General features: G+C 47.6%; 1 protein-coding gene across 10 annotated transcripts in view; it reads right to left on the bottom strand.

The window, feature by feature from the left end:
* Positions 1–26,539, bottom strand: part of LOC125466670 (endothelin-converting enzyme 1) — a 294,487-nt gene that overhangs the window by 155,660 nt on the left and 112,288 nt on the right. The window contains exon 1 of one of the 10 annotated variants that reach the window (XM_059638040.1): positions 8,650–8,673. The exons of 8 other annotated variants lie outside the window; for them this stretch is intronic. In XM_059638040.1, coding sequence (XP_059494023.1) covers positions 8,650–8,667 — 18 coding nt within the window. In that variant the 5' untranslated portion in view covers positions 8,668–8,673. Of the gene's footprint in view, positions 1–1,116; positions 1,196–8,649; positions 8,674–26,539 lie in introns of those variants that run through there. One more of the 10 variants, XM_048561508.2, reaches the window with a different exon arrangement.

Below are 26,539 nucleotides of genomic sequence, written 5' to 3' on the forward strand. Positions count from 1 at the left end.
ATGTATATATCCCTGTATATATGCAGGGTAGCTGTTTGCCCTGGCTGGGGTAATCTACAAAGGTGGCACACTTTCCAGGTAAAGAATCAGCTGTTTTGGGGCAAGGAGAAGAAGGGGAAACATCGTCAGTCAGGGGGTTGTGAATCTTAGGGATTCTACATCCCAGCAAGATGAGGCGGCTCCATTCCTAGGCTGAGACTTACAGATGCTTAGTCTTGCCTGGACACAAAGCAGAATGGCTGGAGAAACGAGGTGAAGCCCAAAAGATCAACTGGGCCCATACTGAATGGCTCTTGATGGGCCACATGATCTATTTCTGTTCTTATTTCTTATCTTACAATCGGAATGAATGATGGAACAGCTCAGGTTAAATAGCCTACTCTGACTCTAGTCCTTTTCAGCATTGTCGTTGATCCCCACTTGAATGCCATGTATGTCAATTCCCAATTGGGCAACAATGGAACAGTGAGCAGGGAAGGTATCCTTAGACCTACCTCCCTTTCCCATAGTCAAGGCAGGAAAAGTCCATTACAGGGACTGTACGTGCGAGCACTGTTGAATAGTTAGTGTTTGTGCGAACCTTTAATTAAAATAAGGTAAGCCAACAGCTCTATGATAGCAAGTGCACATTCTACCAATCAGGGCTTACAGAAATGTGCAAGTGTGCATTATGTCAAATGTACAGTCCACAATCCAAATCTCACACACAAGGGTTTGTGCTACAAATGGACGGTCAGTTGTCTTACTGTCCAAGGTTTTAAATTCACTGCCTGGGAGGACAGCAATCTCATCTTGTCTCTCTCATTCGATACAGAGCTTCTTTACAGAGAACACTCTCTTTTTTAAAAAGTGTATTCAGCACTGATCACATCCTGAAAGGTGCTGTATAATTGCTAGTCTTTTCCCTCAAAATACCATATGCTTGCTCTTGTACTAAATGAAAAGATCTCTTGCATGTAACTATTGATGGATGTAAAATCCCATGTGGAGGATGTGATAACTCACCATAATCTGACAGATAACTGACCCACAGCCAGGTCTGACCCATATCCCACACTCGAGTCCTCACCCCCTCTCTTCCCTCCCACAACAGTTATATGCCTTGTCCCTACCTACCATCCCACAGGCATCCACATCCAGAGGATCATTAGCCACCATTTCTGCCACCACCAGGCACACTCCTCTCCCTGGTCGGTCTTCCACAGGGACTATTCCCTCTGGGATACTCTGGTCCACTCCTCCACTACTTCCAACATACAACATCCACCACCCCCCACCCCCACACCCCACACCCCACAGCCCCATTAATTACCCAGAGAGCAATTAAGAGTCAACCACATCACTGAGGCTTTGGAGTTACACGTAGGCCAGAACAGGTGAATGAGGCAGCTTCCTTCTCGATAGGACACTGATGAACCAGACAGGGTGTTTCCTGATATTGACATTGTCATCATTAAACTCTTATTTCTAGATTATTATCTGCCGTGGTGAGATTTGAACCCAGGTTCCCAGAAGATTGGCTGGGTCTCTGGATTAAAAAGTCTAGTAATAATAACTCTAGGCCATCGCCTCTCCCATATCCTTACCCCAACCTCCACACACCAGGTCACGTCATTACATGGGCTGCTACTACACACAGCCCATGGTCAGCCATAGTAGTCCCCATCAGCAGCTATTTATCTCCTCAAACCTAGTTCTTTGTGTGTCCAACTGTTTCTCTCTTGCTCTTGGTTCCACTTACTCTACTCCCCACCCCACCTTCTGCCTAAACGCCAACCTTTTCCTAGCTACCATCAGTTCTAAAGGAGGGTCACTGGACCGGAGATGTTAACTCTGATTTCTCTCCAAAGATGCTGCCAGACCTGCTGAGTTTTTTCTAGCAATTGCCGTTCTTGTTTGACACTGCAGCATCCACAGTTCTTTCCATACATACTTAAATTTATTTATTTTATAAACACATTCATTTAAAAAAACAAATTCTGTGGTTCTACTTGGTTACGCAGCAACCTCCTTGCACTATTTTGGTACAGGAACAGAATACTAATGTGCAGTGACAACGCCATCGGTTCACATTTACTGTCACCACCCCCCCGCACCGTGAGCTAAAATGCACCCCGACCCATTCGGAGTCCGAGCCTGTCAGCAGCATTGCTCTTCACTACCTCCAGCAGGATGGGCCTTGGTGGTGTAGCTCGCTCCAAAAGATCAGGCTGAAGAGGTCACAGAGAGTATGTGACAGGACAAGGTAGGCCTTACAATTGGCTTGGCTTGTACACAGAGCTGACAGCTTCCCCTCTAACCGTTGCTGAACAAGTCAAAATAGTTTTGACTCCAAAGTGTGAATCCGATTGTGAAGACAATAGTCTCTGACATCAGTCTTGAATTTGCTACTTATTTGAACTTATGTCCCTTTGTCCTACTCGGTTACTTCAAAATTCTGCAGCTGGTTTGTCTCCTCTACATCTTTTGTATCCCCAACTTTGTTAAAGGCCAAATTGAGTCCTTATTCAAACCTTCAGCCTTCCTTCAGAACTCTGATGCTACAGAATCAGCAGTTTTACCTTCCTCTCTACTCTGTGTCCCTCTGCACAGTGCAGGCATTGACTCATTGTGGGAAAGCTCACACCTTCTGTCCACATTGAACAGGCTCAAACTGCGAGGGTAGTCACAAACAGCTATTTAAGGTCATAACTATTCCTTTTATATTCCTTCCTCCATCATCTGTGCCAAATCAGCAAAGCTGCTAAGATCAGAAGTTTCCTCTACTCTTGGCACTAGTGCCTGGTGGGACAAGGCTCTCTTTACTCCAAGTTAATCAGAGTTGGTGTGTGGAGAGCCAACACCCACCATCCTTGCTTCTGAAGCGAACACCTTTCACCCTAGATCGACAACTTGGCGAAGCTCCATAATGCCCCCAGCCACTTGCCTTTATCTAATTGGTGAGTATGACCCTCCCAAAAGTAGCAGTGGATTCAGGTGATCTTGTACACAAATATCTGAAAGTTAACATAATGGTACAACCAACAAATCGATGTATTTGTGGAATGAGCCGCCAGAGGAAGAGGTGGATGCAGGTACCGTTACACACTTAAATGATATTTGGATAGATACATGAATAGAAAAGGTTTGGAGGGATGTGGGCCAAATGCAGGCAAGTGGGACTAGTTTAGGTTGGGGAACTTGGTCAGCATGGGTGATTTGGACAGAAGGGTCTATTTCCACGCTGTATGACTCTATGAGTAAGTAAACCATCAGGAATTAAGAGTCAGTTTGGATTGGATACAGGGAAAAGCGACTGGCACCTTTGTGTAAGGTTTACTTGAGCAATAGACTTCCTGGTGTTAAAGCGATCTCTACTGATTAAATTGCAAATTGTCTCCAAAATGGTGTTTGGTCAACTGTGCTTTTAGAATGTTTGTTACAGTAAAATGTGAAGTTTCACAGCTTCATCCAGGGGTAGGGACAGAAATCAGGTCCCTAGCCCCCGGTTTGAATACTCCAGACCCAGGGCAGCATGGTGGTTAGCACTGCTGCCTCACAGTGCCAGGGTTCGATTCTATCCTCGGGCGACTGTGTGGAGTTTGCACATTTTCCCCGTGTCTGCGGGGGTTTTCTCCCACAGCAGTACATTGGCCACGCTAAATTGCCCACAATGTCCAGGGATGTGCAGGTTAGATGGATTAGCCATGGAAAATGCAGTGTCGCAGCGTAAAGGGGTGTGGGTCTAGATGAAGTGCTTTTTGGAGTGTCAGTGGACTTGATGGGTCGAATGGTCTGCTTCCACAGTGTAGGGATTCTATCCTATCCCCTAGAGCCACAGACCCCGGTAATTGGGTCTTGATTTACCCCTACACACCTGGTCGTGGGCCCTGGCATCATGTAAAGCTGAATTTCTCATCCCAAGTTACAGGTCTCCACACAGAGTCAGTAATGCAACATTTGATGATGCCAGGGTAAACTTTACAACAGCCCAATCAGATGGTGCCAGTGAGCAACTAGTTTCAGCAAACTGTTAGTGAGTAATCCACACATTCACTCAATCTGACAAGGAGGAGAAAAGGAGATTACATCCATTTTTCTGCAGGAGCTCAAGTTGGAATCCAATCAGCAGGAGATGCTCGAGGCTTTTAGAACAATAGGACAGCAGAAAGAATTTGGATAGCGGCCCAGAAGTGAACAGACGGACCACTGACGCAAATAAGTACCGGCCTAGTCACAATATGGGCGTGCAGCAGTAAAAACTAAATGGAGATCAACATGTTAATTGCGCTGCACTGCAGAAGATCAGTACCTTTAGACAGCAACAGAATAGATTTTAACTGGGAAAGGGTGCTAAGTGAGTGATGAAGCTGAGCTTGTGCAGAGACAAGCAAGTTCAAAGACAGCAGTCGGCAGCTGGAAGTAAACACCATCAATATTTCATGGCTGCCATGGTCACTCTGGTGATGTCAACTGACTAAATCCCTTAGAGTCATACAACCATGAAAATTCAAAGCAGGCCACTTGGCCCCTGAAGCCTGTTCACCCATTCAGCAAAACAGTGGCTGACCTGTTTGTGGTCAGAACTCCACATTTCTCATTTCCCCTCAATAATCTCGATTTTGAGGTTGGTTGGCTCGCTGAGCTGGTTAATTGTTGTCCTGTAGACGTTTCATTACCCTGCTGGGTAACATCATCGGTGCAGCCTCCGATGAAGCGCTGCTGTGTTTTCCCGCCTTTCATTTAAACTCTTGTGTCCGTTGAGCTGGATTTACCTCACTTCTGGTTTTCCTTCGCAATGAAGCGTATACGGGGTATGGCTCTAAATGTTTATTGATGGCTTTCTTAGAAGAGGACCAGGCTTCTCGGAACTCCTGTGCTTGTCCCTGCTTGGCCTGTCTCAGGATTCTGGTGTTGTCCCAATCAAATTAGGCAGAATTGCCTAACTCTGCTCCTATGATCACACGGTCTTATGGACTATGCCTAAACTAATGGGAACACTCAATCGCACAGCGAGTCCAAATTGCTGAGAAGCTCCTTGGCCAGTCTCCCTGCCTCTGAGGCAGGAGGTCCGGCTTCAAACCCCATACTGGGACTTGCTGACCATGGAAGGAGCACTGACGATGATAAATCAGCTCACTAACCCGAACTGCACTTTGTGACTGTATTTCTCAAAAATACATATACAAATGTTCAGACATTGGAGGCTGTACAGGATGCTGGGGAGGCCTCTTTTGGAGCACTGTGTCCAGTTCTGGTCATTCCGTTATGGGAAGGATATTACTAAGCTGGAGAGGGTTCTGAAGAGATTTTGCCGGGAATGGAGGGTTTGAGTTATAAGAATGTAATTAGATAGGCGTGGACTTTATTCATTGAAGTGTAAGTAGTTGAGGGTGATCTTATAGAGGTTTATAAAACCATGAGGGGTATAGATATATAGATACGGCAGGTGCCTTTTCCCTAGGCTGGGGGATTTCAAGACTAGACGGGATTTTTTTCATGTGAGTGGAGGAAGATTTTTTAAAAAAAAGACAGGAGGGGCAATCTTTTTTGAAGCAGAATGAAGGTTTATTCCACACATGAGACATAGAAAGCGGGGATGTGGGCACAAAGACACTTAGATAAGTAAGTGAATGAGAAACGTTGGAGGGATATGGGCTAAGTGCAGGTAGGTGTGCCGAGTTTAGTTTGGGATTATAGCCAGCATGGACTGGTTGGACCGAAGGGTCATACAGCATGGAAACGGACTTTACAAATACAATTACTGACAGTTGATACCTCAGAATGAAACGAGCTGGGTAGGAAAGGACAGGCAGAAAGACCTGAAAACATAATTAGCATGTCCTCACGTTCTTTAAGTCATTCCTTGGGTGGCTAATGACTATTACCACAATAATAACTAACCGTAATGAGTGTGAGCATGGGACAAGTGCAATACTAGAGTCATACTAACATGTGGTGTGTGTTTGGGTGGAGTGGATAGGGCTGCCTTCCCCTGTTGGGAGATTCTGGAGCAACAGAGTTCTGGCAGGTGCTGGGGTTGGACTGGGGTGGACAAAGTCGGAAGTCACATAACCCCAGGTTACAATCCAACAGGTCTGTTTGAAATCACAAGCTTTTGGAGCTCTGCCTTCATAACTGACTTCACCTGATGAAGGAGCAGCGCTGCGAAAGCTTGTGATTTCAAATGAAGCTGTTGAACTGTGACCTGGTGTCATGTGAATTTCGACACTGCTGGATGATTGATTGGTTTTATCGTCGTGTATACCGAGACACAGTGAGAATTGCTTGTGAGTGGTACAGGTGGATCACAGCACGGAAAAGGATGTACAGATCAAAGACTTAGAGCCGTACCTTGGCCACACTTACAGTGAACAAGTCAAAATTGGACAAAGAGAAAAGTAAAACAGAACAATTGCCTGGTAGGGAGTAATTTCACAGAGAACTCATCAACACCACAGCTCCAACCTTTTAACCCCTCCAGTAGGACTACAGCTCAGTGATTAAATTGGTGCCACTTAAATGCAGCTCGAGCCACAGAGGCCAAGTTGGAACCGTAACAACGGACTAGACTGAAAAACTTTTGTGCCTTAAAGTCAGAAGCATGGAAACAGTGCGGGGAATAGTTGATCCCATTAGATTGTCCTTGTAGCCAGGGCACTATTGTTGCAAGATCCAGGAACTAAGAGGACTTGCATTTTGTATCTACTGAGCACTGGCCACTCAGATGCTGCAGTCAATCCCCGTTCCCAGTTTTGCAATCGCATCAATTCACTTGTAATTCCAGATAACCAACAAATCCTATGAAGGGAGACTGTCTGTCCCAATTTGTATCTTTCCCTGCCCACAAGCAGGGGAGGGAAAATAAATTACAAACATCCTCAAGGCCAAACTTTTAAACTGAACATTGAATGCTGCAGCAACTGACTCACTGGAAGCACCATTAAATACTGATAAACATCAGATTGACCCAAAGTCGGCTCAGTGGTTAGCGCTGCTGCCTGACAGGACCAGGAACCTGGGTTTGATTCCACCCTCGGGCGACTGTCTGTGTGGGGTTTGCACGTTCTCCCCGCGTCTGCGTGGGTTTCCTCCGGGTGCTCCGGTTTCCTCCCACAGTCCAAAGATGTGCGGGTTAGGTGAGGCCATGCTAAATGCAGGGATAGAGTAGGGGGTATGGGTCTGGGTGGGATGTTGTTTGGAGGGCTTGTGGATTTGATGGGCTGAATGGCCTGCTTCCACACCGTGGGGATTGTATTCCCCTGACAGGAACAGCAATCTGGGTTTGGTTCCACCCTCGGGCATACAGTGCTATGTCGATTGAACGTGCGATTAAAATGTTCTCACTTCAGCGAGACTAACATGGAGAATATCACAAGCTACCAAGAATGCCATTCAATCCATCGTTCCCCTACCAGCCCTTTGAAAGGAAGGAAGTTATAACTCTCCATGGCAGCATTTGATGAGCTTACAAGTGTAAAGTCCTTAGGTCGACACACTTGATCCCAAGCTTGGCAGGTTTACGGACAGTGCCATTGCCCTGGACTGTCGAGTGGAGGGTGAGGAGGCAGATCCCGAGTCTAGCTCACCCAAAGAGTGGGAATCAAACCCACGCCGCTTGATATTGATCGGAAATGCACCTTGTCTGTCTAGCTGAGTGAGCTAACTAGCCCGGTGTGGGGTCAGGCAGAAATTTACCCGAAAAGCTGCAAAGGAGCTTTTTTAAAAAAAACAGCTTGCAACACTGGTCACAGGAGACCACAGCAGCCCGCTGCCTAATTCCCTACCTTCAGGTCTTACTATCAAACCTTTGGGATTGTTCTTTTTTCCATTGAATGCAAAGTTAGCTTCTGGGGATACTCTGGAAAATGGGAAGCAGTCAAATCAGGGCTGGGCTCCAAAGCCTGGACCGAAAGCCTAATGCTCCTGCTGTTATACCTGATGTCTTTCCGTTCCCTGGCCTAGAGACGTACAGCATTGAAACTGATACTTTGGTACAACTTGTACACCCCAACCAGATATTGAAATTAATCTAGTCCCATTTGCCAGCAGTTGGCCCATATCCCTCTAAACCCTTCCTATTCACGTGCCCAGCCTAATGTCTTTTAAGTGTTGTAATTGTACCAGCTGCCAACCCGTCGTCTGACAGCCCATTCCATACACACACCACCCTCTGTGTGAAAACATTGTCCCTTTTATATCTAGAATCCCTAAAGTGTGGAAAACAGACCATTCAGCTCAAGTGCACACTGATTAGCAAAAAGAGTATCCCACCTATCCTCACCCCCCGCGTCCATGCATTTCCCCTGACTAACTCACCTAATCCTCACCGCACACCCGCCCCCCCTGTCCATGCATTTCCCATGGCTAACCCACCTAGCCTGCACATCCCTGGACACTACGGGTAATTTAGAATGGCCAATCAATCCTAACCTCTTTGGACTGTGGGAGGAAACCGGAGCCTCGGGGGACACCACGCAGACACGGGGAGAACGTGCAAACTCCACACAGACAGTCGCCCGAGGGTGGAATTGAACCCCGGTCCCCAGCACTGTGAGGCAGCTGTGCTAACCACCGAGCTACATACCACCCTCTTACCCCACTCACCTAAAACCTATGCCCTCTAGTTTTGGACTCCCGCACTCTAAGAAAAAGACATTGTGTACTCACCCTATCCATATCCCTCATGATTTTATAAATCTCTCGAAAAAGTAACCCTGGCCTATTCAGTTTCTCCCTGTAGATCAAACCCTCCAGTCCCACAATGTCCTTGTAAATCTTTCCTGAAACCTTTCAAGTTTCACAACTTCTTTCGTATAGCCGGGAGGCCAGAACTGAATGCAGTATTGCAAAAGTAGCCCTAACCAATGTCCTATCCATTTAATGTCCATTTTTCAATGAGTGGCCCAGGCTCCTGAAGACAAAGTCTGCCAGGCTGTTAGTTATTTTTCTGCTTTGTTTTTCAGATAAAGCAGAACATGCCACCTGGAGACGAATCACCATGGAGACCAACAGCCCAGAGGAATAACTAATCCACCGAATGCAGAGGATGCACAGCAAGGGGCCACAGGCAGCTCAGCTGACAGCTCTGACACACTGGATCTAAGTGACAAACCCTGGACCAGGACTGTCACTGTCTCAGTCAGGCCTCACTGCACTCCAGGGCACTGAGACAGAGGAAAGAGTGCATCTCCCCTTTCGTCCAGAGACACAAGTTAGCTCAAAGCAGCTTCAGCTCCTACTCCAGTTCAATACACCAGTGGATGGGGAAGTTGGGGAGGGAAGGGATGAAGATCGAGACTTACAGCGTGACTGGGCTGTGTTTTCACAACAACTTCCAGCAGCAAGGACACTGCCTTAAAGCCCTGTATGAAGATCAAGGGAATCTCCCAAAATTCCTCAATAAACAGTAAAAAGAAAAAAAAGAGTTAGATGCCTAATTAATCTGTGAAAGTGAGATGTCTTTGCTGCTCAATTTAACTCATTGCATGATTTAATCTCCCTCTGTATTGTACATGAGGAGATAAGGTACAGGGGTCAGGAAATATTTGGAGCTGAACAAATGGTTCTCAATTTAAAGCCCGTATTTTTAAAATAGAAAATGTCCATGAAAAGAAGTCATGCTTTAAATTCAACCCCTACCCCACTGCCATGAGTGACACAGCACGGTGGCTCAGTGGTTAACACTGCTGCCTGACAGTGCCAGGGACTCAGGTTCAATTCCACCCTCGGGTGACTGTCTGTGTGGAGTTTGCACATTCTCTCCATGTCTGTGCAAGTTTCCTCCGGGTGCTCCGGTTTTCTCCCACAGTCCAAAGGTGTGCAGATTAGGTGGACTGGCCAGGTCAAATTACCCACAGTGTGTAGAGATATGTTGGATAGGTGGATTAACCATGGGAAATGCAGGGTTACTGGAATAGGGTAGGGCGTGGGTCTGGGTGGGACACTGTTCGGAGGGTCAGCGTGGACTTGACGGGCCCAATGGCCTGCTTCCACACAGTAGGGATTCTGTGATAATTCTAAAGAAGCTCAATTGTCCAATCTGTCCTATTCAATTATGGCATTACATGTTTTTGCAGGTTTGAATAACTGGATGTTTGATCAGAACCTGGCAACTCCCAGATTTTTAATAAAGACAGCCTTTTGTGGTTTGTGAAAAGTGAATAAGCATCTAGCTTACTTATTTTTCAAAAATAAACCAACCTGTTTGGTCATTATGGCACCTCTATGGTCATCATGCCCTGACCGAGGTGTGGGGCAAACTATCCCTGCACCATAATAACCTGCCTCAACAGGTCATTTATTAATATAACCTTCACCACGCTGTTTGTGAGAACTCGGTCTGCCAATCGGCTCTCACATTTACCAACAAAAAAATAAAGTCGCTATTCTCCCAGAGGACCATAGAACTGCTCTCTCATTAGAGAGATACAGCTGGTGTTTAGTCTAACCGGAGGGAAACCAGGCCCAGCAGGCACATTGAGAGGGTTTAGCTGTTGGTGAAAGACTTTGGGGACAGCCTCAAAACATGGAAGATGCTATAAGAATGCAAGATAATAAAATGTGAGGCTGGATGAACACAGCAGGCCCAGCAGCATCTCAGGAGCACAAAAGCCGACGTTCTATAAGAATGCATGTGTTTTCTCTCGTGGCGCTCCTGTCGTTGTTTACAGTCAGAGAGATGGACAGCACAGAAACCGACCCTTTGGTCCGACTAGTGCATATTCTACATTGATCCCATCCCATTGGCCAGCATTTGGTCCATATCCGGGTCTCACACTACCTAAATACCCCAATTAATTCAACATTTATTCTGTGCTATTTTATCAATCCCTTTGTGAAAAGCTATGCACAGACAGATATTTCATCTATCATTTCCCAAACAAATTCCTACTAAAAGCAATCAGACAGGATTGGAGTTTTCCTTCTGTCTTGTTTGGCCGCTCTGCTGAAATGAATGTTTTACTTGGCGCGTATTCATTTGATCTAACACAGTTTTTCAACTGTTTGATCGACTGACACTAGGTTGGAAATGCTGAAAAAGATACCAGACTCATTTTCTCCTGAGTAATACACAGACAACTTTCCAGTTTTCCAGGAAATGTCTATTTTCAAGGTTGTTTTGAAGGCTGTAGACGGAATGTCTGCTCTTTCTGATAGAAGTAAAATATTTGTGGATGCTAGAAATCTGAAACAAACACAGTGCTGGAGAAACTCAGCAGCAGTTCTGACAAAGTTGTACTGGACTCAAAAGATTAAATGTTTCTCTCTCCACAGACCTGCTGGCTTTCTTCAGCATTACTTTTTGTATTTCCTTCTGCTCTTTTAGCTGGACGCAGACTTACCCAAATCTGACTGCCTTTTATTTTTGTTCATCTGTTATCTTTATCTATGATCTTTATCTGTTCCTTTATCCAATTGCCCCGCCTTATGATTGACGTCAGCTCTAGCTCAATGGTAGCCTTCTCACCAGAGACAGAATGCTGTCGATTCAAATTCCACTGGGGAGATTACAGCATGGGCTAAACTGATGGGTCATCGATACGCTGAGGGAACATTGCACTGTTGGGAGGTGCTGTCAAACAGATGTAGCATTGAAGGAAGGTTAGCTAAGGTTAAAAGATCCCTTAACATCATTCAACAAAATGCAGGGATAGTTTCCTACACACTACTTATCAGAACAGAATCACACAATCTGGCCCCTCACATGTTGCTGTTGGTGGGAGCTTGCTATGCACAAATGAGTGATTTAGTTTCTTCTATTGTAACAGAGTGAATACACTTTAAAAGAACTTTAGGATCTCTACATGGTCATGAGGAGCACAACATATAAATGCAAGTTAAAGGGTGTTGTGGCACTGTGCTAGTGTCCTCACCTCTGGGCAGGAGGATCTGTGCTCAAGTCTCAACAGGCCCTGACGCATGTCTAAACAGGATTTAAAATAACTGTAAATAATTGGAGTATCTGACATTCTTCATCTTCCAAATACACAGTTGCATCCAACAATATCATAATATTTATTTAGCTCACAGAGCTTTTTCTCTTCCTGTAAGGTACGAACTTTACAGATCTGAGTTTCTGGAATGACCTTTTAAGAAACACTTGCAAATTTTGTTTTGCTTCATGTAAATCTTACATTCGATTTTTTTCCAATATAATAAAAGTGACAAGTGATTTGATCAAGGCATTAAAAGTTTGTAAGCCGGGGGAAAAGTTCCATTTATTTACAGAGATATCCTGCTCATGGCCTGTGCCCACACAATGAAAGCCAAGGCCTCAGATGTAGTGCCAGTTCAGTGCTGTGAATCTGAAAATAGGAAAAAGGCAGAAAGGCACAGAGATGGAGCTCTGAAAGGATACCCAAGGAGCAGGAGTAAAAAGATTTTGAGGGCAGCCCAATGTGGTTTTATGCTCCCATCTAAGAATTTGGGTTCAAGAAAGAATGGTAGAGGAGGAGGCAAGGTCAGGACTCTCCTCATGCTTAGTCTTAATTTGCAAACAGTTAGAAAGAAACTTAAATCCAACAAATGTTTTACCATCCAGCACCTGTATGTGCCAATTGACCAAATATTTCAGAAAATTGAGAGGTCGGCATTAACCAATTAAAAAACACACAAAGTAATAGAAATGTAATGCGGGGGGTATACACATTACTGCTATTCTTTATTTACATCACTGATCACTTAAATAATGATGCAACTTTGCCTTATATAAAACTTTGCAACAGACAGCCTTCTCACTCACACCCTAACCTGTCTACTCAGACATTGCAGAGACTGCAGTATTTGAGGAGAAATTGAATCAATTGTTGTAATTTCATATGGCCATTTGATTGAACAAGTATATTCAAAATGAGGTAGATAAATTAAAGAGCTATAATAATTGGACAGAATAATACAGTAAACTTCAGTAACATACAATAAGTTGCAGTAAATGACAGGTACACAATTTTTGTCATTTTGTTGAGAGTGCTGGTTAAAACAATGTTTCCGACAAATGGAAATTAGAGATATACTGGACTCGAATCTTACTGGTACATTAATCAAACACTACTATCCAGCGGAACTTCTCTCTATAAATCTCAGACACGTTTCTTCTGAACAACTCCACCTACACTGTGCTATTTATGCCCACGGAGGAGCATTTCCATTACTTCATCACAAGATTACTCCAGGGTCCTAAACACAAGGCTGGTGCATGGGGTTGCTGGGTCACTTCCAGGACCTGAAAATGATGGGTGCTGTGCACCTTAGTTTCTGATTATCATCAGGTTGCTTGCTAGTGGTGTTATAAAATTAACCATTCAGCAGTGTAGGGCTGTAGGGAACGGGGCAGTGTTTGATGATACATTTGCTGTCTACAGGACAATACAATAATCGAGATGATAAATGAAATATGCACCAATTTGTAGAAATTGTTACTTCAGCTGGATCATTAGCCAGTTGTTGAGGGTTTTTCTGGACTGGAGGTCTGTTATCAGCGGTGTTCCACAGGGAGTAGTGCTTGCTCCACTTTTGTTTGTCACATATAAATTATTTAGATGAGATTATAGAAGGCATGGTTAGTAAGACCATAAGACCATAAGACATAGGAGTGGAAGTAAGGCCATTCGGCCCATCAAATCCACTCTGCCATTTAAATCATGGCTGATGGGCATTTCAACACCACTTCCCTGCACTCTCCCCGTAGCCCTTGATTCCTTTTGAGATCAAGAATGTGTCGATCTCTGCCTTGAAGGCATCCAACATCCCGGCCTCCACTGCACTCCGCTGCAATGAATTCCACAAGCCCACCACTCTCTGGCTGAAGAAATGTCGTCTCATTTCCGTTTTAAATTTACCCCCTCTAATTTTAAGGCTGTGCCCACGGGTCCTAGTCTCCCCGCCTAACGGAAACAACTTCCTAGCGCCCACCCCTTCTAAACCATACATTATCTTGTAAGTTTCTATTAGATCGCCCCTCAACCTTCTAAACTCTAATGAGTACAATCCCAGGATCCTTAGCCATTCATCATACGTTAAACCTACCATTCCAGGGATCATCCGTGTGAATCTCTGCTGGACACGCTCCAGGGCTAGTATGTCTTTCCTGAGGTGTGGGGCCCAAAATTGGACACAGTATTCTAAATGGGGCCTAACTAGAGCCTTATAAAGCCTCAGAAGCACATCGCTGCTTTTATATTCCAACCCTCTTGAGATAAACGACATTACATTCACTTTCTTAATTACAGACTCTACCTGCAAGTTAACCTGTAGAGAATCCTGGACCAACATTCCCACATCCCTTTGCACTTCTGATTTGCGAATTTTCTCACCATTTAGAAAATAGTCAATGCCTGTATTCTTTTTTCCAAAGTGCAAACCGTCACATTTACTCACATTGAATTTCATCAGCCATTTCCTGGACCACTCTCCCAGACTGTCTAAATCTTTCTGCAGCTTCCCCACCTCCTCAGCACTACCTGTCTGTATCATTGGCAAACTTCGCCAGAATGCCCCCAGTCCCTTCATCCAGGTCATTAATATACAAGGTGAACAGCTGCGGCCCCAACACTGAACCCTGTGGGACACCACTCGTCATCGCTTGCCATTCCGAAAAAGAGCCTTTTATCCCAACTCTCTGCCTTCTGTCAGACAGCCAATCCTCAATCCAAGCCAGTAGCTCACCGCGAACACCACAGGCCCTCACCTTGCTCAGCAGCCTCCCATGAGGCACTGTATCAAAGGCCTTTTGGAAGTCTAGATAGATAACATTTACTAGGTTTCCCTGGTCTAATATACTTGTTACCTCTTCAAAGAATTCTAACAGGTTTGTCAGGCACGACCTCCCCTTACTAAAGCCATGCTGACTTGTTGAGCTAAGTTTGAGGATGACACCAAAATTATTGGTGTAGTGGACAGTGAAGCAGGTTATGCAAGATTACAGTGGGCTGAGTGGCAGATGGAGCTTAATTTGGATAAATGCAATGTACTTTTTTTTGGTAAAACAAACAAGGGCAGAATGTATCCAATTAAAAGTAGCACCTTGGGTGGCATTGTAGAATAGAGAGACCTAGGGGGTCAGGTACATAATTGTTTGAAATTTGCATCACATGTAGACAGGGTGGTTATGAAGGCTTTTAGCACGCTTGCCTTCATTGCTCAGACCGCTGAGCATAGGAGCTGGGGCATCATGTCAAGGCTGTACAGGGCATTGATGAGGCCTCTTTTAGAGCACTTTTTCCAATTCTGATTGCCCTGATACAGGAAGGATATTAAACTGGAGAGAGTTCTAAAAAGATTGACAAGGATGTTGCCGGGAATGGAGGGTTTGAATTATAAAGACAGGCTGGGACTTTTTTTTTCGCTGGAGTGTAGGAGATTGACAGGTGACTTTATTGCGGTTTATAGATAAGGCGAATGGTTAAATCCTCCTAGCGTGTGGGATTTAAAAACCAGGGACACTTTGTAAGGTGAGAGAGGAGAAACATTTAAAAAATGACATGAGGGGCAACTTTTATTTTATATGTACAGAGAGTAGTTCATGTGTGGAACAAATTGCCAGAGAAAGTGGAGGATATTGGTACAGTAAGAACGTTAAAAAGACATTTGGATAAGTTGATGAATAGGAAAGATTTGAAGGGATATGTGTGAAGCCCAGGGCGATGGGACTAGTTTAGTTTGGGAATATGGTCGGCATGGACTGGTTGGAAGCAAGGGTCTGTTTCCGTGCTGTATGACTCTATAACATGCAGTGTATTTGTGTATTAGACAGGGCCCGCCCAACTGTTATCCTGAACAATTCCTTCAGAAAGTGCGGAGAGTGCATTTTGTTACAGCTCTTAAGAGGATTAGACACAAATCATGGAACCAAGTAAGGACTAGCCCAGAGGAAGCAGTGCATCAGAGTGTGCGGCCTTCCAGTAAATCCACAACAACTTCTGTGAAAATATCTTCTCTAATTACAAACAGAAATCACAATCAGCCAGCTTTCCTCCTTGTGCAGTCCCCTCAAACTGGCTCCCGCTGCCAACAAAAATAGAAGTTTTCGAAACCTCTGCAATAATTCATGTTTCGTGATTACCCACTGCATGGGCCTCACCTAGATCACACAATGACTGAGGTCACTCACAGAAGGGAGATACAGATAAGGAGGATATTTTTCCCCTTTGTGCAGTTACGACAGATCTCAGCCAGATCTTTGCCAGGAAGCAGCTGGTGCACAACAAGACCAAACATTCAGCTCACAGAAATATGAGCTTCTCCCCAGCCCAAATAGACACTAACTGAAACCTTCAAAAAAAAAGTCATGTCTGAGGGAGATTGCTGTTGGCCAAGGACAGCAAGGATTGATGGGAAACAAATGAGCTAAGATACAGGTCATCCATGATCTGAGTGAATAGCAAGGCAGGTTGGAGAGACAAAATGGTGCATCCCTGAGAATAGTGGTAGTTATAAAGATTCAAAAAGAATCCCTTCAGGCCATTCAGCCCATTGAGTCACTCAGGCTGTCCGATGTGCATCCTATCTGACCCAACAACATCCACCCTTCCCCCCCCTCACCAATCAGACGCCATCCCTCTAACTTGCAAAAGGAGGGTCACCAAACCCGAAACATTAACACTACTTTTTTCTCTCCACAGACGCTGCCCAGTCCTGCTGAGTTTCACCAGCAAATTCTGTTTCTCTTGCTCAAGAATAATGGATTCAAGTCAATTACGAAATTGGCCACTGTTGGACTGAACAAGTGGCCTGTGATGGCAGGACTTTGATGGAGGAGAATTCCAAAAAGTAGGGCAGTGGGAGGGTGGGTTGAGTTCTTCCTCCTGATCTCACTCCTCTCTCAAGGAATGTGCCAGCGCAGAGCCAGGCAATGTGATCACTTGTGGCAGATCCAATTGATCCCCCCCAGTATTCTTCCCATAGTACAACTAGGGAAAAAAAGGAATGCTCTCTTGACCCATCACTGGCTTTTGGAAGCTCCCACAATCCCAGCATCTTTTCTGGGGGCTGGTAATGTACCAACCCTGAAGGGGGGAGAAAAAGTCACATTCCTCTTGCATCCATTAATTTAAATCCATGACCTCTGGTTACCAATCATCAGAGACAGCATCTTATCTGGATGCGTCACAGCTTGGTATGGCAACTGCTCTGCCCAAGGCCACAAGAAATTACAAAAAGTTGTAAACGCTCCCTTTCACAAACCAGCCTTCCTTCCATTGACTCCATCTGCACTTGCCACTGCCTGGGGAAAGCAGCCAACATAATCAAAGACCCCTCCCACCCCAATTATACTCTTTTCCACCCCTTCCATCGGGCAGAGGGCACAAAAATTTGAAAACACGTACCAACAGATTTGAGAACTGCTTCTTCCCCGCTGTTATCAGATTTATGAACAGGCCTTTCATACATTAGAGCTGATCTTTCTCTGTACCTTCTCTGTAAATGTAATATTACATTTTGCATTCTGTTCTACTACCCTGATGCACTCACTTAACATATGATTTGTCTGGTTAGCATGCAAAACAATACTTTTCACTGATTCTCCTTACACTTGACAATAATAAATCAGACTTGGACAAGATAAATTTCTCCAACCTGCTCCATCAAAAGTGCCATCATTTTTGGACAACTGCATTTTCTTCTAATCATCTCTACTTGAAAAGGAGAACAATACCACTTTCTTTAATCATGCAGATACAGAAGACCCTTACCTCCATCAAGCACCTTCCTAACTTAGGAGCTGGGGAGAAAAAAAGAGTTAAAATCAACAATACTCCAGCTCCAACTTCCTTGTTTCTTTTTGGCTGTCTTGTTTGAAATAAAGCCATTCACTCCATTCACTCACCCATCTATTAATCGCTCAGTACAATCAGCTCATTGGAAAGGCAGCACCTCCAATAAGACAACATTACCGCCTTGCACTAGATTCCTTGCTCAATGGTCTGGAAACTTGGAGGCAAGATTATGACCAGTTGAACACAAGTGAGGGTCACAGTGTTTGAGGGGTGGGGTTGATGTGAGGGGACAGAGATCTTTGTGCCCTCAGGAGCCCTGCTGTTTGTATCAAAAACTCATTCAGCTTATGTAAACACAGCCCACTTCAAAATTTGACGATTTCAGATAAAATTAATTCAAACCAGAGTTGTCCAAATTGAATTTGAACCCTTGGGGATATTGTCTTGCTGAGTAAATCCTGTAAAACTCATTTCAAGAACTTTATTAATAACACTAGACTCTCAGTCGCTATTGTTTAGCACACAGATTGTAAAGACTTGCAATTAACCTTCAAATTATTAATAGTCTCCAAGGGGGCACCCTTTCCTAAGGGACTAAAAGGCTTTCTGAAACATTGAGAGCTTTATAATATTTGAGAGGAGTTCGTGCTGATCCATTGTGCCACTCTCCTTAATCATAAACATTCAACTGCCCTTTACATCACTTCCTCCCAGACTACGGATCCATTTGGAGCCTGCTGTCAGATAACCAACAGTGTTGATGTAAAATAAAAGGTAAGATTCTAAAAAGGGTTACACGATGGATATGAGATGCTGAAGGGAACTGACAAAAAGCAGATGTAGGGCGGATGCTTCCCCTTGTATGGCAATCTAGAAGTAGAGGTCATTGTTTTAGGATAAGGGCTGACAGATTTAAAACAGATGAGGAGAAATTATTTCTCTCAAATCTGAGGAATTCATTCTCCCAGACTGAGGTGGATGATGGGACACTGAATAAATTTGAAGAGACAATACGAGATTTTTAATTTGTAAAGAGTTGAGAGGTTATGGAGAACAGGCAGGGAAGTGAAGTAGAGGTGGGAATGTGATTGTATTAAGTGGTCGAGCAGGTTTGAGGGGCTGAATGGCCTACTCCTGCTCCTAGTTCTTGTGTTCATGTTGCAAAGTGCCTTGAGCATCACCCGCTATGTTGAGATCACATGGGCTTGCTGAGAGAACAGCACAGGATCTCAAAAGAGTGGCCTGAAGGGAGTGTTACTCAAAAAACTTCAAAAATCTGGAGAATTAAACAAGAGAGACTTCCAAAAAATGAAACCAGATGGATCCAACACACCACGCTTCTACAGACTACCAAAAATTCACAAACCAGGAGCCCCCCTCAGACCCATAGTGTCGCTACCTGGAACACCAACCTACAGATTAGCCAAGGAACTACACCAAAGACTAAAACACCTAGTAGAAGACTCCCACCACTCCATTCACTCCACCCAAGAATTCCTGAACATCAAAGACACCAATTTAGAAGAGGATGAAATAATGGTCTCCTTTGATGTAACAGCCCTGTTCACATCCAGCAACATCAACCTGGTCAAGGAAACACTGACTACACTATTAGAAGAACCGAAGACACATACACCAGACACCACCAACCTCATCAGCAAGGACAACATCATCAAGCTAGTGGACCTATGCCTTACCACACACTTTCAATAACAAAACCTACAGACAAACCAACGGAACACCCATGGGATCTCCGATATCAGGGTTCTTAGCAGAGGCAGTAATGCAGAGACTCGAACAAACAGCTCTGCCAATCATCCAACCCAAACTTTGGGTCCGCTACGTGGATGACACCTTTGTCATCACTAAACAAAACAAATTAGAGGAAACCTTCAAGACCATCAATAATACCCTTAATGGCATAACATTCACAAAAGAGGAGGAAAACAACAACAAGCTGCCATTCCTAGATGTCACAGTAGAGCGAACAGTCAACGGGGAACTTCAAACCAGCGTCTACAGGAAAACAACACATACGGACCAAATACTGAACTACAGGAGCAACCATCCCAACACCCACAAACGAAGCTGCATTAGAACATTATTCCAACGAGCCACCACACACTGCAGCACAGAGGAACTACGCAGAGCAGAGGAAAATCACCTATACAGCGTATTCAAAAAGAACGGGTACCCAATGAACACAGTCCACTGAGTTCTCAGCAACAAACCCAAACAAACAGACAAAACGTGCCCAGAATCCATAACCACTCTCCCCTACATCAAAGACATTTCGGAAATGACTGCCAGACTACTCGGACCTCTTGGCATCAGGGTAGCCCACAAACCCACCAACACACTAAAACAGCAGCTAATGAACTTAAAAGACCCTATACAGACAACAAGCAAAACGAATGTCATCTACAAAATACCTTGCAAGAACTGTGACAAACACTACATTGGACAAATGGGCAGAAAGCTAGCCACCAGGATACATGAACGTCAACTAGCCACAAAACGACATGACCCACTATCACTCGTATCCTTACGTACAGATAAGGAAGGACACCACTTTGATTGGGACAACACATCCATCCCAGGACAAGCCAAACAGAGACACGCACGAGAATTCCTAGAAGCATGGCATTCCAACCGGAACTCCATCAACAAACACATTGGCTCCAAATCAATCTACCATCCTCTGAGAAAAAGAACAGGAAATGACATCACCAACACAGGAAATGACATCACCAACCCATGGAAACCTAACCAGATAAATAGAAAGCGGGACATAACACCAGCGCTTCGTTGGAGGCTCACTGATGGTGTTACCTAGAATGGTGACAAAACATCTGGGAACAAACCTTACATCTCAGTGAACCAGCTTACATCCGGAACAAAATAAAGACCCACTCTCTTGTGGACTGAGAGGACGAGAGTGCTGTCTTGGAGGTGAAAGGAGGACGTCGGGTTGGCTGTGCACCCTTGCGACCAGTGGATCTTAATGCTGGCTTCGGCCTAACGCTGGTTCAGGGGAGCAGCCAACCTGCAACGATGGCTGCGGCAAGTGCTCGTGCCCCAGGTCAGGGGGTCCGGAACACCATCCGTGTTTCTGTAAAGAAGGTGGATGAAGGTGCACCTGTGGACCGCACCTTCTTCGTGAAGAGGGTCCTGTTGGACTGTTGTGAGTTTGCTGCTGCGGACATTTACTGCCTGCAGGATTTCCCCGGAGGGGGTTTTTACGATGTGACCTTCCGGAGTGCCAAGCTTTGCGAGCGCTTCCTGGAGGTTTTCAAGGAGAAAGGAGGTGAGGGCCCCCTCTCTGTATTGACCGCTATCCCACTGTTTGTGATGCCAGCACAGAGGAGCCGTATGGTGACTGTACACATGTACAACCCGCATGTGCCAGCAGTTGATGTCCTGACCTTCCTCGGAAGGTATGTGAAGGTGGAAGGGGACCTAACTGACATCGTGGACCCTTTTGGCATCTGGACGAGTAAGAGGCAGGTCAAGGTGACGCTGAGGATGGGCGCAGACGGGAATGTCGCACACCCACCGTCCAGCTTCGCGATCGGCGGGAGCAGGGGCTACCTGACCTATGCAGGGCAACCTAAAGTCTGCCATGCCTGTGGTAGGTCAGGTCACATGGCGGCCGACTGCAAAGTCACCATCTGCAGGGAGGAGGGACACCTTGCAAAGGATTGCCCACAAGAGAGAAGCTGCAACCTTTGCGGGGAAGTGGGCCACTTCTATAGGGCATGCCCGCGGCGGGGTACCACCTACGCCCAGGTCGCCGGCAGGGGAAATGCGGGGCCAGCCCCCCCGGAGGAGAGGAAGGCACCAGGGCCCAGCAAGGACCCCACTAATGTGCAGGAGGGCCAGGCCGTGCAGGAGGGCCCAGCCCTGCAGGATGGGCCCGAGGCCAGCAAAGCACCCCTGCAGGCTCCGATCCCCCCCGACAACCCGGAGCCAATGGAGGCGGCGGCAGGCAACCCAGGGGAGTGGACTATAGTCCGGAAAGCGAGGAGGAAGGTGCGTCGACGGGCCCAGGAACCGCAACAATCAGGAGGGAAGAGGCAGCTACAGGGGGGCTATAAGAGCTCCTCTGACGAGGAGGATTCGGAGAGGGCCCACCCGAAGCAGAAGTTAAAGGTCTCGAGGGGGAAGGAAAGCAGCACCCCGCTTCCAGGTGACGGGAGGCGTCCTGAGGCTCACTCCGACACCCAGTCAAGTGCCGCTGGAGCACTGGAGGGCCCCCCGGAACTTCCAGGCGGGAAGGAGGAAACAGCACGTCCCCAGCCTGATCCGGAGCCGGACCCTCCTGCCTCCGCACCCCTGGCGGGGGGATGCCACGCGGAAGGCAGCACAGAGGGTTTCCTGAGCCCAGAGAACGTCCAGCAGTTAGCCCGGGCAATGGGCATGAAGGGACAGATGGAGGGGCTGGACCTTGGACTTGGGGAGGGTACTGCAGTCACTGCCCACAATGGGGTTACGAGTTGCGAGCATTAATGTGCGCAGCGTCAAGTCAACCGCGAGATGTGTGTCCACGTTGGCCTACCTGACCACCATCAAGGCGGACCTCCTGTTTCTGCAGGAGTGCGGGATACCGCACCTCGGCAGGTACGGGAAATGGTCCGGCGCCTGGACCTGTGGGCCTTCGATCTGGTCGGGGGGTAACGACTGTCGCTCCTCGGGCCTGGCTATTCTGCTGCGGGGGCACAACTTCACCATCTCTCAAGTTCAGGAGGTGGTGGTGGGGCGCCTCCTAGTGGCTGACATCACCTACAGGAATGCTCCCGAGGCTGATCAACGTGTACGCCCCAGCGGTATGGAGTGAGCGGTTGGACGTCCTGCAGCGGATTCCACCCCTGCTGGCTACGTCCAGGCCGGTCATCCTAGGCGGAGACTTCAACTGCATCATTGATGCAGATGGAAGATCCGGCGTGGGGACAGCGGGTGGGGGGATTCAACTGGACGTCACGTCCAGATTCCTGATGGGCACGGTGAAGGACGCCAAGCTGCTCGACGTCTTCAGCACCCCTGCAGACGGAGCGCAGCAGAGGTACACCTGGTCGCGGCCAGACGGGTCTATCCGCTCAAGGATAGACTTCCTGTTTGTGTCACGGACGTTCTCGGTCAGATCCACTGGTGTCGAGCCGGTGTTCTTCTCTGACCACTGACTCCTGTTGGCCGACTGTCACTTACAGGACGACCAGCCGGCCGGCAAGGGGACGTGGAAGCTCAACACGACTCTGTTGACCCCAGAGAACGTCGAGGAGCTTAAGAGGGAGTACACCGGTTGGAGAACCGTGAAACCCCTCTTTGAGTCTCCAGGCGACTGGTGGGAGACGGTGAAGGAGAACATCAAGAGGTTCTTTGTCCTCAAGGGTGTTCAGAAGGCAAGAGAGAGGCGGGGAAAGCTGTCGCGACTCCAGAAAAGGGTGCAGAACCTGCTCCTTCTGCAGTTGATGGGGGTCGATGTCACGGAGGACCTCCGCGAGGTGAGGGGCCAGCAAGCCTCGCTCTTCGCCGCGGAGGCCTCCAGGATAATCTTCCGGTCCAGGGTCCGCTCCGTGGAGCAGGACGAGACGTGCTCGCGTTTCTTCTTTCAGAAGGTGCACAAAGAGAGCTCTGTGCTTAGCCGGCTGAAGGAGGACGACGGCTCGGTGACGTCGTCTCGGCCCGACGTTTTGAGGATCAGCAGATCCTTCTATGCCGGACTGTACGACACGAAGCCCACGGACAGCACGGCCTCCGAGTCGTTCCTGTCGTCTATCACGGAGGTCTTAGACGACGGCACGAGGGAGTGGCTGGACCGGCCGATATCCCTGGACGAGCTGGCCAGAGCCCTCAAGTCCTTGCAGAGGAATAGGACTCCCGGAAGTGATGGCTTACCGGTCGAGCTGTATTCTGCTCTGTGGGGCCTGGTCGGCCAGGACCTGCTGGAGGTGTACGATAGTGCGCTTCGGGCAGGGGAAATGTGCAAGTCCATGAGGAAGGGCATCATCACCCTCATTTACAAGAGGAAGGGGGAGAGGGAAGAAATTAAGAATTGGCGTCCCATTTCACTTTTGAACGTGGACTACAAAATCCTGGCCAAGGTCATTGCCAACCGGGTCAGGTCTGTCCTGGAGTCGGTGATTCACCCTGACCAAACCTGTGCTGTGCCGGGCAGGAAGATCGCTGAGAGCCTCGCGCTCATCAGGGATACGATCGCCTACGTACAGGACAGGCGGGTGGACACCTGCCTCGTCAGCCTGGACCAGGAGAAGGCCTTCGACAGGGTCTCTCATGCTTACATGAGGGACGTCCTCTCCAAATTGGGGTTCGGGGAGGGCATCCGCAATTGGATCCGGCTGCTCTACGCCAACATCGTTAGCGCAGTCTCGATCAACGGGTGGGAATCAGACAGTTTTCCTGTTAGATCTGGAGTCAGGCAGGGCCGCCCGCTCTCTCCTGCCTTGTTCGTGTGCTGTGTGGAGCCCTTCGCCGCCTCCATCAGGAAGGACGTGAGCCTGAGGGGCGTGACTATCCCAGGCAGCGGAGGCCTTCAGGTCAAGACCTCCCTGTACATGGATGATGTCGCCGTCTTCTGCACCGATCGTCGGTCGGTGAGTAGGCTGTTGGACATCTGCGGCCAGTTTGAACTGGCCTCGGGTGCCAAAGTCAATAGGGGTAAGAGCGAGGTCATGTTCTTCGGGAACTGGGACGACCGCTCCTTCATCCCCTTCACCGTCAGGACAGACTACCTGAAGGTGCTGGGTGTTTGGTTTGGTGGAGCTGGGGCATGCACTAAGACTTGGGAGGAGCGTATCTCCAAATTTAAGCAGAAGCTGGGCAGGTGGACGCTCCAGTCCCTCTCCATCGCGGGTAAGAACCTGGTTGTCAGGTGCGAGGGGCTTTCGGTACTGTTGTATGTGGCGCAGGCCTGGCCTATTACCTGGACCTGCGCCGCTGCGGTCACCCGGGCCATCTTCCACTTCATTTGGGGGTCGAGGATGGACCGGGTCCGCAGAGATACCATGTACAAAGACCTGGGAAATGGGGGAAAGGGCGTACCGAACGCCACCCTCGCCCTGACGGCTACCTTTGTGTGTGGCTGCATCAAGCTGTGCGTAGATCCTCGGTACGCAAACACCAAGTGTCACTACTTACTGAGGTTCTACCAGTCCCCGGTGTTGCAAAGGATGGGCCTGGCCTCGTTGCCGCGGAACGCTCCGAGTAGTTGGACCGTTCCGTACCACCTGTCCTTCGTGGAGAAATTTTTGAAAGGAAACACCTTTGACCACAAGGCCGTCAGGCAGTGGTCAGCACGTAGTATCCTCAGGACCCTTCGGGAAAAGGAGAGGGTGGATCCCGTCGTGTGGTTCCCCATGCAGACTGCCAAAGTCGTTTGGCAGAATGCCTCATCGCCAGAACTTTCAAACAAGCACAAGGACATTGCTTGGCTGGCGGTGAGAGGGGCTCTGCCAGTGAGATCCTTTATGCATGCCCGGAATCTCTGCACCACCGCATGCTGCCCTCGAGGTGGCTGCGGGGGGGGACGAGACTGTCGATCACCTCCTTCTGGAGTGTGCCTATGCGCAGGAGGTCTGGAGGGGGATGCAGTGGTATTTGTCGAGGTTCGTCCCGAGCAGCTCCGTGACGCGGGACTCCGTGCTCTACGGGCTGTTTCCGGGGACGCACACCGAGACCAACATCAACTGCGCCTGGAGGACCATCAATGCGGTGAAAGACGCTCTTTGGTCTGCCCGTAACTTGCTGGTCTGCCAGCTGAAAGAACTGACCCCGACCGAGTGTTGCAGACTGGCACACTCCAAGGTCCAGGACTACGTGCTGAGGGACGCGCTAAAGCTTGGGGCAGCCGCCACCAAGGCGCGGTGGGGAAAGACCACCGTATGAAACCCCTCGTCCAGAATACGAGAAAGAACCCTATCTGGTAACTGGGCCCAGCTGGTGCCTTCCCCAACTGGTCAGGGGGCCAACTGGGACTGTGCGCGGTGACGACTGCTGGGGTGGTTTCTTTGCTTTGTTTTTTTTTCCTTTAGTTGGTGTACGTACCCCCTGGGTAACCCGGAGTGGCTTGCATGACTGGGTAGGTGTATAAATGTTTTATTTTTTGTACATTCTACGAATAAAGCGTATTTTTTCAAATAAAAAAAAAGTGACGAAACGTCTGAAAACTAACCTTCCAGCTCAGCGAGCAAACTCACATCCAACACACACGCGCGCACACACACACCTTCCATATGAGCACTGACGTCCCATCAATGTTCTCTATTTTCATTAGGTTCTGTCACATTTGAAAGGCCAACTCGAATACCAGTTCCCTGTTCAATCAGACAGGGCTTGCACACATGTCCCAGGAGAAAAGGGGCTCCCTACAGTGGAACATCTTTGATCATTGCTTCATGTTGGTGGTTGTGCAGGGAGCTTCAGGAACCCATGGCTTTGGCACTCTGTCGCAGGAACATGATCTTCCTCGAACAGGCCTCTGGTTTTTCTGTCTGTCACTGCAGTGTCCCCTCCAACGGTAATGCCTTAGCGCAGGTCAGCCATGTTCCACTGCCTGTTTTACTTCAACTAATAGTGCACTATCTACAAACCTTTGCTACTACGAGCTTTATAGGTACAGAATGGTAGTGGTATAGTGGAAGAAACCACCGTTTATCCTACACACCCGTATTCCTCATGCAGATGGCCTCAAGGCCTTTCACTTCTTCCTGTCCCGCAGGCCCGACCAATCCCCCTCCACCGACACCCTCATCCGCCTAGCCGAACTCGTCCTCACCCTCAACAACTTCTCTTTCGATTCCTCCCACTTCCTACAGACAAAGGGGGTG

The sequence above is a fragment of the Stegostoma tigrinum genome, chromosome 28 (genome assembly GCF_030684315.1).
Source record: "Stegostoma tigrinum isolate sSteTig4 chromosome 28, sSteTig4.hap1, whole genome shotgun sequence".
In the NCBI taxonomy this organism is placed as follows: Eukaryota; Metazoa; Chordata; class Chondrichthyes; order Orectolobiformes; family Stegostomatidae; genus Stegostoma; species Stegostoma tigrinum.